A 15,216-nucleotide genomic window follows, 5' to 3' on the forward strand; every position below is an offset into this window, starting at 1 on the left:
CATTATGATATTGTCCAGGACTTGGGTACAATTAGCATGAAAATGAGTCTTTGACATTTTGGGGGCCTGTCCAAAACAACTACATGCGATGGATGCATCAATCTCCAGTGAAGTATCTGCTGTATCCAGACAGCATATATCTCTGAGTACTGCAACCTGAAGTATCTACTGCACCCAGACAACGCATATCTCTGAGTACTGCAACCTGAAGTATCTACTGCACCCAGACAACGCATATCTCTGAGTACAGTAACCTGAAGTATCTGCTGCACCCAGACAACGCATATCTCTGAGTACAGTAACCTGAAGTATCTGCTGCACCCAGACAACGCATATCTCTGAGTACAGTAACCTGAAGTATCTGCTGCACCCAGACAACGCATATCTCTGAGTACAGTAACCTGAAGTATCTGCTGCACCCAGACAACGCATATCTCTGAGTACAGTAACCTGAAGTATCTGCTGCACCCAGACAACGCATATCTCTGAGTACAGTAACCTGAAGTATCTGCTGCACCCAGACAACGCATATCTCTGAGTACAGTAACCTGAAGTATCTGCTGCACCCAGACAACGCATATCTCTGAGTACAGTAACCTGAAGTATCTGCTGCACCCAGACAGAGCATATCTCCAAGTGTGTACTAATGAAAGAGTTCAAGTCCATAAGGAGCGGAAACTCGTCGTCTGTATTTTAGGCTGTTACTATCTAATAATAATGATTTAACATGCCGAATGTGTTCACTATTAGCAAGTAATAGTAGCACCCCTTCGTACGTCTAAACATAAGTGTATATGCATGGCCAATTTCGTTCCTTATAATTGGATTACCAATACGCTCATTCCTTAGATTATACTGAAGAAGCTGCTGCTGGATCTCATACTTATATGAATTTAACTTTTGTGGTACATTCTATTTGGATTATACTGAAGAAGCTACTGCTGGATATAATACTTATATGAATTTAACTTTTGTGATACATTCCAAGTACCGATACCGCGCGTAGGTATAAAGCCATGTTGGGATTACCTGTTGGATTATCTACCTGAAATAGACTAAGAGAAATCACATTATTGGATAACCTTGGACAATTGTCTTTAACCTGTTGGAGTACCAGTTGAACAACATAAGTAGGAACAGAGGTATTAGTATTATTTTAATTTTGCTTTAATTTTTTTTGTATGTATATCATTTTGTGAGGTAATATTGTAATAAAGGACACTGCTCTAGGAAAATGTCAGAGTTTATACCTCGTCCATTTGAGGAGATAGTAGCCCAGGCTCAGATGTTGGGGTTTAAGGGCAAAACGTTAAAGAAATTTATAGAGGCCCAACAGAAAATTGACTCAGATAGACTGACAAGGGAAGCGGAGGAGAGAAGACATATAAGAGAGATGGAGGACAAACAACTAGCAAGACAACATGAAATGGATAAGAAAGACATGACAGTTAACGACAACCCACAACAGAATAAACAGTTAGACAAAAACCTAAAATGCATGACAGACAACGAGGACTTGTTATTCTACTTAGAACTGTTCGAAACGACTGCTACTGCTAACGACATACCCAAGACAAGATGGCCACTTGTCCTCACTCACAAGTTAAATGAAAAACTAAAATTGTTTATGATACAAACAAAACTGATACATAACACTGACTATGATTTTGTTAAGGGGGAGCTCCTAAAACAAGCCCAACTCACAGAAGAAGCCTGTCGAACACTGTGGCATGAACTTTCCCCAAAGACGGACGATATGAAAGATTTTTATGTCCATTTGAAAAGGACATTTGACAACTGGCTTAAAACATCACAAACCCCAATGACAGTAGACGGTATAATTGACCTTATAATGAGAGACAGACTTTACAGTGTGCTATCTTCTGAGGCCCTGAAAGATATTTTGCTACGAAAGCCTACTTCAGCCCAAGAGGTCTTAGACTGTATTGATCAATTTAGAGATGCCACGAAAGGCTCCACACATATTGTAAAGGGAAGTAACAAAGTAACTAGTAACGATATCCCATATGTAGCTTTTGGTGCCACTGGTCAATCTAACAGTCGTCGCCCGAATAATATAAACACAGAGGGTACACAAGTGATATGCTATAGATGTGGAAAGGGCGGACACATTGCTCGATGGTGTCGGGTAAAGATAAATGAGAATAGAGGGCCAACACAGCAATGACTAAGAGTATTACCAGAAAGGGGGCAACACGTGGGATTATTTGCATGTCACACTGATACATATAATTTTCTAGATTATAAAGATAAATCAGTTGGTGGATTGAAAATAGTTGAGGGATTTTTAGGAGATCGAAGGGTATCTGTCCTACGAGATACAGGGGCGAGCATAATTGGGGTCCGAGAAAGTTTGATAGAAGAAAGTCAGAAGATAGATGGGTTTTTCACTTTAAAATTAATAGATGGACAAACTTTTCAGTATCCACTTGCTTGGATAGACATTGATACTCCATTTCTAAAAGGAGTCTTTGTAGCGGCCATGTTCAAGGACCCAATAGCAGATATTATTATTGGAAATGTTGATCAGGCTAAAGCATTTTTATATGGGAATGCTGTTACTAGGGCCATGGCGAAAGCAGAAGACAATAGGGTCAAATCGGAAGATAATGACAGGATTGGTCTAAGTAAGTGGATGGAATTGGACAGTGATTTTAGAGAGGATCAAAGAAATGATAGTTCGTTAGTTAGATTATGGGAAAAGGCGAAAGCAGGAACGGTCGAAGATAAGAAAAAGGGATTGGTATCATTTATAGTGGAAGAAGGTCTACTTTACAAAGAATTTGAGAGAAAAGATACCCCTGGGGTAATAGAACGACAACTTGTAATCCCTACGAATAGACGTGAACTAATATTAGAAATAGCACACTCTACACCTTTAGCTGGACATATGTCTATAAATAGAACCAGATATCGGGTATACTCGCATTTCTTTTGGCCGGGGGTAGATAAAGATATAAAAACATACATTAAATGTTGTGACCTTTGTCAAAGAGGTAGACACCCAGGAAAAGCTGGAAAGGTAGAACTAGGGCGCATGAATATTATTTCCACTCCATTTGCTAAAGTTGCTATTGATATCATCGGACCACTCCAAATGACAGATCGGAAGAATAGATTCATTTTAACGTTGGTTGATTTGGCAACAAGATGGCCGGAAGCTGTACCACTACCTAATACAACAACACCAGTAGTAATAGAAGCTCTAAGTGCTATTTTTACTAGAATAGGATTCCCGGAACAGATACTCTCTGACAATGGATCTCAATTCAAATCCGAATTATACAAAGAAATATGTCAGTTTTTTAAAATAAAGATTGTTAAATCAACACCATTTCACGCCATGTCAAATGGGGGCGTAGAACGCTTTAACGGGACTTTGAAGTGCATGCTGAGAAAGACGGCCGAAGCAGAACCTAAGAATTGGGATAGAGCTATAAACGCACTTCTGTTTGCGTACAGAGAGGTACCAAATGAGTCTACTAACATTTCCCCTTATGAAATGTTGTATGGAAGGAAAGTCAGGGGGCCTATGTCAATTCTAAAAGATCTTTTTACTAATCAACAGGTAGAACCAGAAATAAAGAATGTGTTTGACTATTTATTAGACCTAAAAAGTAGGCTGGCTGTGGCTTGTCAAATAGCTCAGAATAATAGCTCAAAACGTAAGGAAAATTATAAAAGGTATTATGATAGAAATAGCAAAGAAAAAGATATTCAAACAGGTGATTCTGTGCTTTTACTGAAACCACAGAGACAGAATAAGTTAGCCTTGCACTGGGAGGGGCCTTATAAAGTAGAAAAAAGAATTAACAAGTTTAATGTAAAAATAAAGAAAGGCAATCGAGTAAAAATCCTTCATGTTAACAGATTAGTAAAATATCATGAAAAAAACAACACGGAATGTACGGGTAAGGAAAATAGTGATCTACAACTCTCGGGAAGTGCGTCTCATGTATTGTATGGGGGTCAAGGGGAAGAATTATTACATGCGTGCATAGCGTCCCTTGTAACCGACCAGGAAGATGATAACCAAGAGGATGAAGTTACTGAGTTACCTACTCTTGAGAGTACAAATTCCAGGGAACATATTAGTATCAATACTGAATTAACCGAATCCCAAAGAGAACAGATTCAGACGCTAGTTGAGAAGTATAAAGATATAATTACTGATATACCGGGTAAAGCGAAGGTTAAATCATTCAACATTGAGCTCACAACAGAAAAGCCTATTACACTGAGGCCATACGCAGTTCCTATTCATATGAGAGATGTCTTAGACAAGGAGATAGAGAACATGATTCAAATGGACATTATTGAAGAGTCTCAATCGCCCTATGCATTTCCTGTCGTTTTGGTTAAGAAAAAAGATTCAACAGTACGTACTTGCATAGATTTTCGGAAATTAAACGCGGTTACCAAATTTGACGCGGAGGCTATTCCAGACCAAGAAGATCTTTTCCTACAACTTAATAGTGCCAAATTTTTTACAAAGATAGATCTAACAAAAGGCTTCTGGCAAATACCAATAGAAGAGAATAGTAGGAAGTACACTGCATTCAGGGTACCAAGTGGTCACTTTCAATTTAAATATCTACCGTTTGGTCTGATTAATTCTCCTAGTTTTTTTAATCGGACTATTAGGACCATTCTTAAAGGACTGGAAAATGTTGTGTTTTATTTTGATGACATTTGTGTATTCGGGCATGACTGGTCATCACACTTAATAGCACTAGAGAAAGTGTTGTCCAGGCTAAAAGAATATGGGTTTACTATCAAGCCAAGCAAACTTGAAATCGCGTATCCTAAAATAACTTTCTTGGGTAATATTGTAGGTGAAGGAAACATATACCCAGAACCCAATAACAGAGACAAGGTATTAAATATAAAAGCACCAAAAACGAAAAAAGAGGTTCGATGTTTGCTAGGTATTGCTAATTTTTATAGCAGATTTATTCCAGCATTCGCGGAAATAGTATTTCCAATTACTGGATTGTTAAAAAAAGGGACACCGACGAGGGTCAATTGGACTCCAGAATGTGACCGGGCATTAAGAAAAATTCAAATGTGCATGACACGGGATCCTATACTGAAATTACCAGACGTTAATAGACCATTTATTGTGCAAACAGACGCGTCGGACATAGCCATATCATGTTGCCTTTTGCAGGAAGTAAAAGGAATATTCCATCCTGTTAAGTTCTTGAGCAGAAAACTGTTGCCCAGAGAACAACGGTATTCTGTAATAGAGAGAGAATGCCTTGCCATTGTTTGGGGGGTGCAACGCTTGTCCAGATATTTATATGGCGCTAAATTCACAATTCAGTGTGACCATAGACCACTGGCCTTTTTGAAGAGCGCAACATATGGGAATAATAGAATTTGTCGTTGGGCTCTATTATTACAATCATTTAACTTTAATGTAGAACATCTAAAGGGCAAACTAAATGTAATTGCTGACTTTCTATCTAGACTAACAGAATAGACCAACATGACATTGATTACAGATAACTGACATTTAATATTTATTTATTTCAAAGTTATTTGTTTGCTAGGATTGGGGATATGTAATTAACCGCCTTCTACAAAAGGTAGAATATATGTTTGCACAATATTTTTTGTTTACATGTTGATATGTATATATATATATATATATAAATATAATTATAATTGCTTAGTATGTTGTATATAACATTTACATTTCGGAAAATATGCTTGTTCACTGACTATTTTTTTTGTTTACATATAATTATTATTGCCTAGCAGGTTGTGTATAGAATTGACATTTCATGTGGATACATCTTTTTTTTTTGTGGGTTTTTTTTTTACAAACTGTAGGCTATGTTTTAGTACCAAGATTACTTTTATTTGCATGTTGATATATGTAAGTTTGGAAAATCTCTTTATCGGAAGTTTGTCTGTTTTAAACGAACCCAGAAACAGACAAAAATTAGAGGGGGGAGAAATGTCAGGACTGAGTTCTGGTCAGCCTGGGTCTCCTGTTTACTGTAGAGGAGAAGGGGGGCAATCCAGGTTGTTGGTTTCAAAACTGTTGTTGTTTTGGGTTGTTTTTATTTGGTGAGATGTTTTGAAAAACATAATGTAACTCATGATAAGGGGTGTGTTTTTTGTGCCTAAGGCAGGACGGTTGGTTTTTTAGAGATATATTCTAAGTGTAGAGACTCTAACTATTTTTGCTGTATGAGAGTGAAAATAATGGAATTAAAGATGTTTATATGTCGGTAAAGTGGCATTCTGAATCTTATTTTATCGTTGTATGTGTCATTATGATATTGTCCAGGACTTGGGTACAATTAGCATGAAAATGAGTCTTTGACAATACCAACAACAGAGCTAGGAGAGGCCTTAGAGTAGAACCCCCAAGGCACAAAATGTAAAAGAAGGCCAAATAGAACGTGGCGACGCAGAGGACACGAGCGAGCAAGGAAGCCATTAAAAAAACAAGCACAAGACCGTAGAGCCGTAGAGAGAGGCGTGTTGGCGTTTTAACGAGGCCCGATGTTCCACGAGGAACGCAAAAGAAAGATGATGAATAAACTACACAAGTGAAAAGAATAATCTGTTGCTTTGATTTGCCTGTTGATATTATTACAAATTTCAATTAGTGGAGTATTGGCAATTATCGCACGACATCAGTTGTTTTTTTTTTCTTTTAGTGGCATAGTTACTAAAAATTCTGAAAATATCATTTCGCTTTTCCTAAAGCCTATAGAGTTTTATTCTCTGGCTACGACCAGCATATCCGTCAACTTAGCTGCCTTGGATTAAAATCTCACGACACCCCTCTTTCTTTGTCCTGAGGGGGGAGTCAAGACAGCAAGTCTTTAGGCCAGGCTATTCAATTTTTGTGTCGCTGACAGCCCACATCATGACACTCAAGTGATCTGCTTGGTGGCTAATACAAAAGATGTGTGCAACATTGTAGTCTGCGTCTTCTATAAATAAATAACTACACTGCCATTGTTTTACAATTATAATAAACCCACGATAAGCACAAGAGCGAAAATATAATATTGCATATTTTTTTTTCCGTAAGCAATGCGAAACCGCAAAAAGTTGAGACCAGCCCCTAGAGCCCCAGAGCTAACGAATTGAAATTTAATTTTTTTTTGTCCTTTCTTTATCTGTGGTAATAGTTAACTATGTGGTTGAAATGTAGGCCTACATCGGAAAGCTTTATGAACATCTCATTATAAACCTCAACAAAACAAATAGCCATGGGCATTATTGATTCAAGAGTATAATAAATTAATGTTCTGGAAAGTTTTGCGCATCGTCTTCGAAGTCAGAGGTTCTCAAACATTTTCAGCTCAGGGACCCCTTTACAAGTCAAACGATGTTGGCGGCCCCCCGACACAGCCTGATTTGTCTGCCCAAATCCATATTTCTAAAACCGCTGACACAATCAGACTATCGGTAACCGCTACTCTGCGGAATATATGAAACCTTAAGAGCTTTCTCTGTTACCGCATAACTAATAATTTTCTGCTGATTTACATAGACTTTCGCTTCACGTTTAAAAAAAAATCTAGGGGTTTGTCTTTTAGTTCATTATAATTTGTTACAAAATATTGAATAAGGGCGCGGTGGCTGAGTGGTTAAGCACTCGCCTCCGAACCTGGGGTCCTGGGTTCGAATCTCGGGATTGTTAGTGTATCCCTTAGTCCACTCAACTTAAATGGGTTGACTTACGTTGGGTAAAGTAAAGGTGGTTGGTCGTTGTGCTGGCCATCCTGCTCGTTAACCATTGGCCAAAGAAACAGAAGACCTTAACATCATCTGCCCCATAGATCGCAAGGTCTGAAAGGGGGACTTTACTTTTTTTTTTGTTACAAAATGTTGAAGATGACGCTTCAGTTTAGCAGGTTTCAAACGTTCATGCGATAACGCAATTGAAACACGTGAAACATTATGGCTGATCACTGTTTCCTTTGCACGGTGGAAATCCGAATTGTTCATATTCAGGATCATATTTACCTAGTTTTGCCTTATCATTGCCACTATTTCCATTACACTCTTCTCGTATAGAGATGTACAGGCGCAGCCAGGATATTTATCCATAAGCTAAAGGTGAGACGGGCCTGCGAAAAACAATTTAACAAACACGAATTGCCTCTGAACAGACTGATGTTGGTGTGTCGTGGAATCTCAGGGACGTCGGTTGAAGAGTTTAAAAAGAAAAAGCAGAGAAATTAAAAGAACGACTTTGATTGGTTTGTAAAAATATAATTCTTTTGCAGGACTGTAATTAATCATTAAGACTAGATCTTAAGTGTTCGAAATCAGAATTCTAGTTCTAATGTTAGATCTAGATATCCATATGATGACAATATAAATAAATAATCGCAAATGTATGCACGCAGCTGACGGTGTCAAAATCATGGGTTCAATAGGCCTACCCAGTTTGAACCAAAAATAATTTAATTTGATTATATTTTAAGTTTTATAATGGAGGTATTGTTTATTTTTTAAAGTATTTTTGATGTTATTCTTGTTAAAAACCCTAGACACAAATCTTGTTAAGCGGAAATGCATATAATTCAACATCAAATGGCTTCACAGAAGTAGATTCAGTTAAATTTACTCTTCCTCCTACAGCGAAGGGAAAATTTCAGGCCTGAACCTTGCAAAGTAAGAACCTACAAGACAACGGCCTATCAATAATCTCTTAGGCTGACCAATAGACATACCTTTGATTGACCAGTTTATCCTTTTTGGCGTTCCTCGGTTTTCGTTTCATGATGTCCTGTTCAGAGGGCTCATATGCAAAGGAAATAGCAGGATACATGTCTGTACCCAGATCTATGAAGAGAATGGTGACCACGCCCAGAGGAAGGGGAATGGACATTGTTATAAACAGAAGAAATGGAGTGATCTCGGGAATATTCGAGGTCAGCGTGTAAGCAATGGATTTCTTCAAGTTGTCAAAGATAAGACGACCTTAGGAAACAGGAAATATGGAATCAAAGTTACAGCTACCATTCATAAGAGACAGTTTCGCAAAAAAAATAAAAATAATTAAATAAATTAGTAATATTCACACCAGTTATCACTTGTCGAAAATACATTGTAGAGGAGGGGGGAAGATGAGGTAATTGCTGTTGTTGTTCTTTGTTTTAAGCCGCGTCAAATCTATAACCGACGTATTAAGAACATTATTAAAACCATTTGATGCAGGAATATTCGCTTGAGTTTTCTATCCCCATACCTCAAGAGCCCAAGCCACAGTGTCGTCCAAATATACAGTGCATCGTATTATTTCCAAGCTTGATAACACTTTTGTCTACTATGATGGTTGAGAGTTTAAGGCCTTACCAAAAAAAAAAAGGTTACAAAGATAGTTTATATTGAAACACAAACTCAAAATCGGCCCCCGATATGATACCACAGGATACGTAGATTTATTAATTTTGTTAATATTACATTGTTACATATGTATTCAATGGACAAATTGTTCAGAATATGTGGATCATTGTTATATTTTTTTAAAACATTTATTCGGATGTTCCTTCACAGTTTGAAGACAACCTAGTTCTTCCTAGTCAAAACCTCCCGCAGGACGACGACTGATGGCAGCGGGCAGGGTATGAACCAGGGACCATCGAGATGACCGAAGGACAGTCCAGCGCATATACTGCGCGACCAGACAGCGATGTTATACCAGATAGCCATGTTATACCAGACAGCCACGTTATACCAGATAGCCATGTTATACCAGGCAGCCACGTTATACCAGGCAACCACGTTATACCAGAAAGCCACGTTATACGGTAGTTATACCAGACAGCCATGTTATTGACTGATGGGTAAACACCTCATTCAAGGCCCCAGTGAAGAAACTTTCCCCTTGGATAGGACTACATCCATATACCCCGTGGCTATGAACCGCTTTGCACCCCGTGTGTATCAGATGAAACACTGCTTATTAAATGGTGTTTCAAGTTTAAGTTTAAAATGTATTATTTCCCTTTTAAAACGAAAATAAAAAATTTATTCAAAATGTAAGTAGCTTATATAACAGAAAATATTTAAATTAGTAATACGAATAGTTTCTCCCTTATCGACAGACTCCAGTGTTGTTGTTTTAGTGAATACGTGTCAAAAAATGGTGTAATTTTTAAAGAAAGAAAAATGCTTACATATTTCATAAAAAAAAAATATTTAAAGGTTCGCTTATGAAAAACAAAAAAGGTAAGCACCACGTCAGACTTTATCATTCTCTTTTACCTTCTTCTACTCCCATCACAATGGAAGCAAAGTTATCGTCCAACAAAATCATGTCAGCCGCCTGCTTGCTGACGTCACTTCCTGCTATCCCCATCGCCACACCTAGTCAAGATGGACAATTGTTTTCATACTATTAGCAAAGTATCGTAACTCCCCTCTCTCTCTCTACGTAAATGTGTTTATTGAGTGATAGCTGAATGTCCAATTTTCCAGTTTCCTTAGACAAGAGTTACTGTTGAACTCTTGAACTATATGTTGATAGTTTCATCTCTCTATCTTTGTAGCTCATTAAAATATAATATAAGTAACAATCTTTTTGTTTCAACTACATTCATCCATTTAGAGCTCTACTTTGTTTGCATATGGATAAATTTAAAGAAAACATTTTAAAAATGTTTTTGTATTGTTTTTGCGATTTAAAACTACTGCTAGTTTTGTCCTACCAATGTCAGCTTGCTTCAACGCGGGCGAGTCATTCACTCCGTCGCCGGTCACAGCAACGATAGCCCCAGTCCGCTGACACCCCTCTACGATGATAAGTTTCTGCTGCGGGGAGGTGCGGGCAAACACAATCTCCGTATGATGTCTGAGGATCTTGTCTAAATCTTCAGACGTAAGCTCTTTGAGTTTCTCCCCTTGTATGACGATAGCCTTGGCATCTCTGCAAGAGTTTGAATAAAGCAACAGTGATATTTGGCCTCAACGCAATTTATTTAAAGGCATTGCAAAAAAAAGAGATTAGATTGATGCGCTCCATGGTCACGGTTACATTCTTATATGCTTGCGAATCTTGGACGCTGACTGCAGAACTAGAGATGAGGATCCTAGCAATGGAATTGACGTGCTATAGAAGGATCCTAGGTATCACATACAAAGACGAAGAGATTAGAGACAGGGTTACAGCAGCAGTTGGACCCCACGATGACCTGCTGGTTACTGTCAAAAAAACGAAAACTAAAATTCTATGGCCATTTAACAAGATCCTCAGGGCTCGCAAAGACCTTCCTTCAGAGAACAGTACCAGGAAAGAGAAGAAGAGGCAGACAGAGAAAGCGTTAGGAATACAGACAACATATGGGAATGGACGGGCCTGCCATTGAGGTCTGCCATTGATTCTATCCAAAGCAAAGGTCAGACAGGAATGGAGAAGGACAGTCAACAGATCTTGTGTGGTGTCTCAACGGTCCAACAGACTAAGGGATAGGTGAAGGTGGTGAATATTAATACATGTAATGAAATGTCTCACTCAGGTCCTTGGACTATATTATCTTTCTTAAGCATATTTTCTTTTGACAACTAAAGATTCAAGTGTCTGGAAAAGTATTCTTGTTTGATTTTATTTAAATCCAAGACCGCCAAAGCTTTACGGGGAACTAAAACCAGCCACATTTGTAAATCACAGCTCAACTTCATAGGAATGCACAAGTTTAGTTTTAAGCTTCAATTAAATTGTGCGCTGATTGAAGGAAAAAAGTGAAGGTGTATGAGAACTAATGTATTAATTTGACGCTGGTTTCCTTTTCTGGTTTGAGAATGAAATGAAGAACCAAATGAAAAACATCGCTATGCTTATTCAACCTACTCCTATCACACCTTTTCAATCGTTTATTTTATCCCTGAACGATAGCAGAGTACAGTGTTGACTTACTCTGGGTTCACCTCGCTTAAAGGGATCTGTTTTTCATGCGCAACCTCTTCCTTAGTCTTACAGTTCGGTGTAATGATTCCTACGCCTTTGGCTATAGCATGAGCAGTTATTGGGTGGTCTCCGGTAACCATTATCACCTGTAATAGAGGCCAACAGAGATGATGCACTACTTTAGACATTGAATGTTTAAAAAATCGTAAACGAAAATTCTGATTCTGATTGCGCTATAAAATTGAAAACATATTTTACCATTTAATTAATTTCAATTTTTAAAGGTAGTGACGTGGTTAGTTCTGACGATTTTGGTTATAGAACCGTAACGATAGCAAACAGACACACACACACATTTTAATCGTTTATAACGTTGGTTCGCAACCTGTGGATTGCGACCCCATAGGGGGTCGATTGACGATTTGCCAGGGGTCGCCAAAGACCATCGAAAAAATGGATTGTTTAGTCTATTCTTCTATTGCTGTATGTGTGAGCGGAGGGGGGGGGGTCGCGGTAGAGTGGGGGATTGTAAAAAGGGGTCGCCGAACTTAAAAGGTTGAGAACCGCTGGTTTATAAGGTTTAAAACAGGTTAGGGTCAGAGGTTAAATCTAATCGTGCAAAATAATTATTTCGGTTAGCGCAACCTGAAATCGTTGGAAGTAACCTCATCGTGTATTTGTGGTTGACTTGTTATCAAATGGGGGGGGGGGCGCGGTGGTTGAATGGTTAAGCGATTGGCTTCCTAGCCTGCAGGTTCTGGGTTCGAATTTCGGTGAAGACTGATATTTTGAATTTCGGGATTTTTAGGGCTTCCTGAGCCCACCCAACTCTAATGGCTACATGACTTAAGTTGGAGAACGTCAAGACGGTTGGTCGTTGTGCTGGCCACCTGACACCCTGCTCGATAACCGTTGGCTTCAACATCGTCTCAACATCATCTGTCCTATAGATCGCAAGGTCTGAAAGGGGAACTTTGTTTGACTTGTTATCAAATGATGACGTCTGAGAGATCGAAGTGTTAGGCTTGACTGTGCAATCGGTTTGTAATGCAATGAACTATCGTTGTTGATATTTATTTTGTAAATCACTTTATCAAACCAGCAAAGTCCCCTAGATAGCTTCAGAGTCTATCAAAGTCCCAGAGCTTAATTGAAAGTGCATCTGATTAACATTTATCACAGCAAGACATTAATTCGAAGTATACATGATTTACTTTAATCCCAGCAAGAGCTTTATTCGAAGTATATATGATTTACTTTTATTCCAGCAAGAGCCTAATTCGAAGAATATTAAACTTACTTTTATCCCAGCACTTCGACATTTGGCAACTGCATCTGGTACAGCCGCTCTGGGTGGGTCAATCATGGACATAAAGCCGAGGAATCTTAATCCATGAAGTGGAAAATTAGGATTATCTGCGTCGAAATTAAAGTTAACAGGGAATTCTTTCTTAGGAAGCAAGAAGTCCGCAAACCCTGTACAACAATAACAAAACAACAAAAAGCTAAATGATATTTTCTTTTGATTTGTGAATATTTCATATGAATTTATCGACAATCTGTTTTCTTTCTCTCATCAACATTGTCATTAATTTGTGCTGGGTTTTTGCAAAAATAGCACCCTTAATCTAAAGTATATTTTATTAATTTGTTATGGGTTTTCTTCCCAGGATGCCTTGTAGTGTTTACAAAAGGCCTTGATCTTCAAGAAGCCAATGTGGTCGATGTAGAAACACTACTTACTGTTCAAAAACTGCTGAGTCGGACATAATCTATTTTAAACCTACCGCAGAAGACAAGAGAGTTCAGAGCGCATACAACTGAAGAAGGAAACCATCAACAATATATCGGTCGCAGATGAAGACATTTTCAAGCAAAGAAAATACAACGTAATAACCTTCACTTGCTTGTTCCTAGCAGTTATCCCCATAGAAATTGTCCCCTTGAACCGTTTAATTCTGTCCTACCCAGTCAAAAATCACAACCCACCTTCACCCGAACCCTAACCTTCACCCGAAACAATAACTGCAAAAACATCCCTCAAATGATGTTTAAAAAAAAGAAGTAAAGTACCCCTTTCAGACCTTGCGATCTATGTAGTGTACATTTGAAAATGTCCGTACAGTTGAGCCAAAAGCTCTTGAGACTTTAGGCCAGCAAAAAGGAACAAGAGCTCTATTTTATCTGACTATTTAAACAGATTGTTCTGTTCGGAAGAGATCTAGGTTGGTATCTATGTATCACACCACTGTTTCCAGTGATTGGAGCCAAAAGCTCTTGAGACTTTAGGCCAGCAAAAAGAAACGAGCTCTATTTTACCAGGCTTTTCTAACAGATCGTTCTGTTTGGAAGAGATCCAGGTTGGTATCTATGTATCACACCACTGTTTCCAGTGATTTGCCATTTATGACTAACCATTGTAAGGGCTTTCCAACCCCATCCTGTGCAATAAATGTGCTCTACGAGACTCTTGCTTTGCTGCCCTAATTGGCCTAATCGTTTCCTCTTGGGCTCGTTTCCACCAAGGCGCCACGTTGAAGCTGGGTAGAGCGTAGCCTGGAATGTAGTCTACTAGACATTACCTAAAACTCTTTCGCCACGTCCGCCGAGGTTCATATACGCCTTATCAAAGCTGTTCAAGAAGTCTGTGTCAATAACGTGGTCCACTCCAAATGTCACATACGAGGAACAGCGCTCCAGTATTCTCTCTGGAGCACCTTTCATCACTAGGAGCAGGCGATCATCGCTAGTGTTATCAGTCTTGTGTACCGAGACCTGGAGACAATCATTAGATCTAGATTTAGAAGCAAACTTATAGTGTTATATGATCTGTTCTTTTATCTTATATTTTTTATATTTCTCTTATTATCTTGAAAACTCTTCATGGTTGAAAACTGGAAAACTGGACGAGTATGCCGAAAACGATTTTCCTAGAAATGTGACAGTCAATGTATAATCGTATATATTTAGGGGGAAAAATACTTACAAACTGGACCACACATTGAAAACCCTGTTGGACCGTTATATTTTTTTCAAAATATGGACGTATTGATATTTTAAGAAACTATTTAATAATTTGTGTGCACGTTTCAGGACTGTAAAGTCACATTTCTAAAAGCCTTTTCCCTTGAAGTACATAGTAACATTTATTTACGAAACTATAACCATATTATTGAGGATAATTGTCACGGATAAATGTGTGTATGTATGTTTAATCTATTTTTACATTCTGCGCGAATGACCGGAAGTGTGTTTTGTTGTGAGAGAGAGACCAGCGTGTGTGATATGCAGTAAAGCTGATTAAAGTT

The 15,216-nt window shown here is 38.4% G+C and overlaps 1 protein-coding gene across 1 annotated transcript in view; it reads right to left on the reverse strand.

Moving 5' to 3' along the window:
* LOC106057146 (sodium/potassium-transporting ATPase subunit alpha-like) overlaps positions 1–15,216 on the reverse strand; it is a 40,917-nt gene that overhangs the window by 6,904 nt on the left and 18,797 nt on the right. The window contains exons 12-17 of the mRNA XM_056011866.1: positions 14,491–14,683; positions 13,209–13,384; positions 11,918–12,054; positions 10,713–10,930; positions 10,270–10,371; positions 8,733–8,982 (exon numbers count right to left, since the gene is read on the reverse strand). Of these exons, the coding sequence (XP_055867841.1) occupies positions 8,733–8,982; positions 10,270–10,371; positions 10,713–10,930; positions 11,918–12,054; positions 13,209–13,384; positions 14,491–14,683 (1,076 nt within the window). The remainder of the gene's footprint in view (positions 1–8,732; positions 8,983–10,269; positions 10,372–10,712; positions 10,931–11,917; positions 12,055–13,208; positions 13,385–14,490; positions 14,684–15,216) is intronic.

This window comes from Biomphalaria glabrata, chromosome 15 (genome assembly GCF_947242115.1).
Source record: "Biomphalaria glabrata chromosome 15, xgBioGlab47.1, whole genome shotgun sequence".
In the NCBI taxonomy this organism is placed as follows: Eukaryota; Metazoa; Mollusca; class Gastropoda; family Planorbidae; genus Biomphalaria; species Biomphalaria glabrata.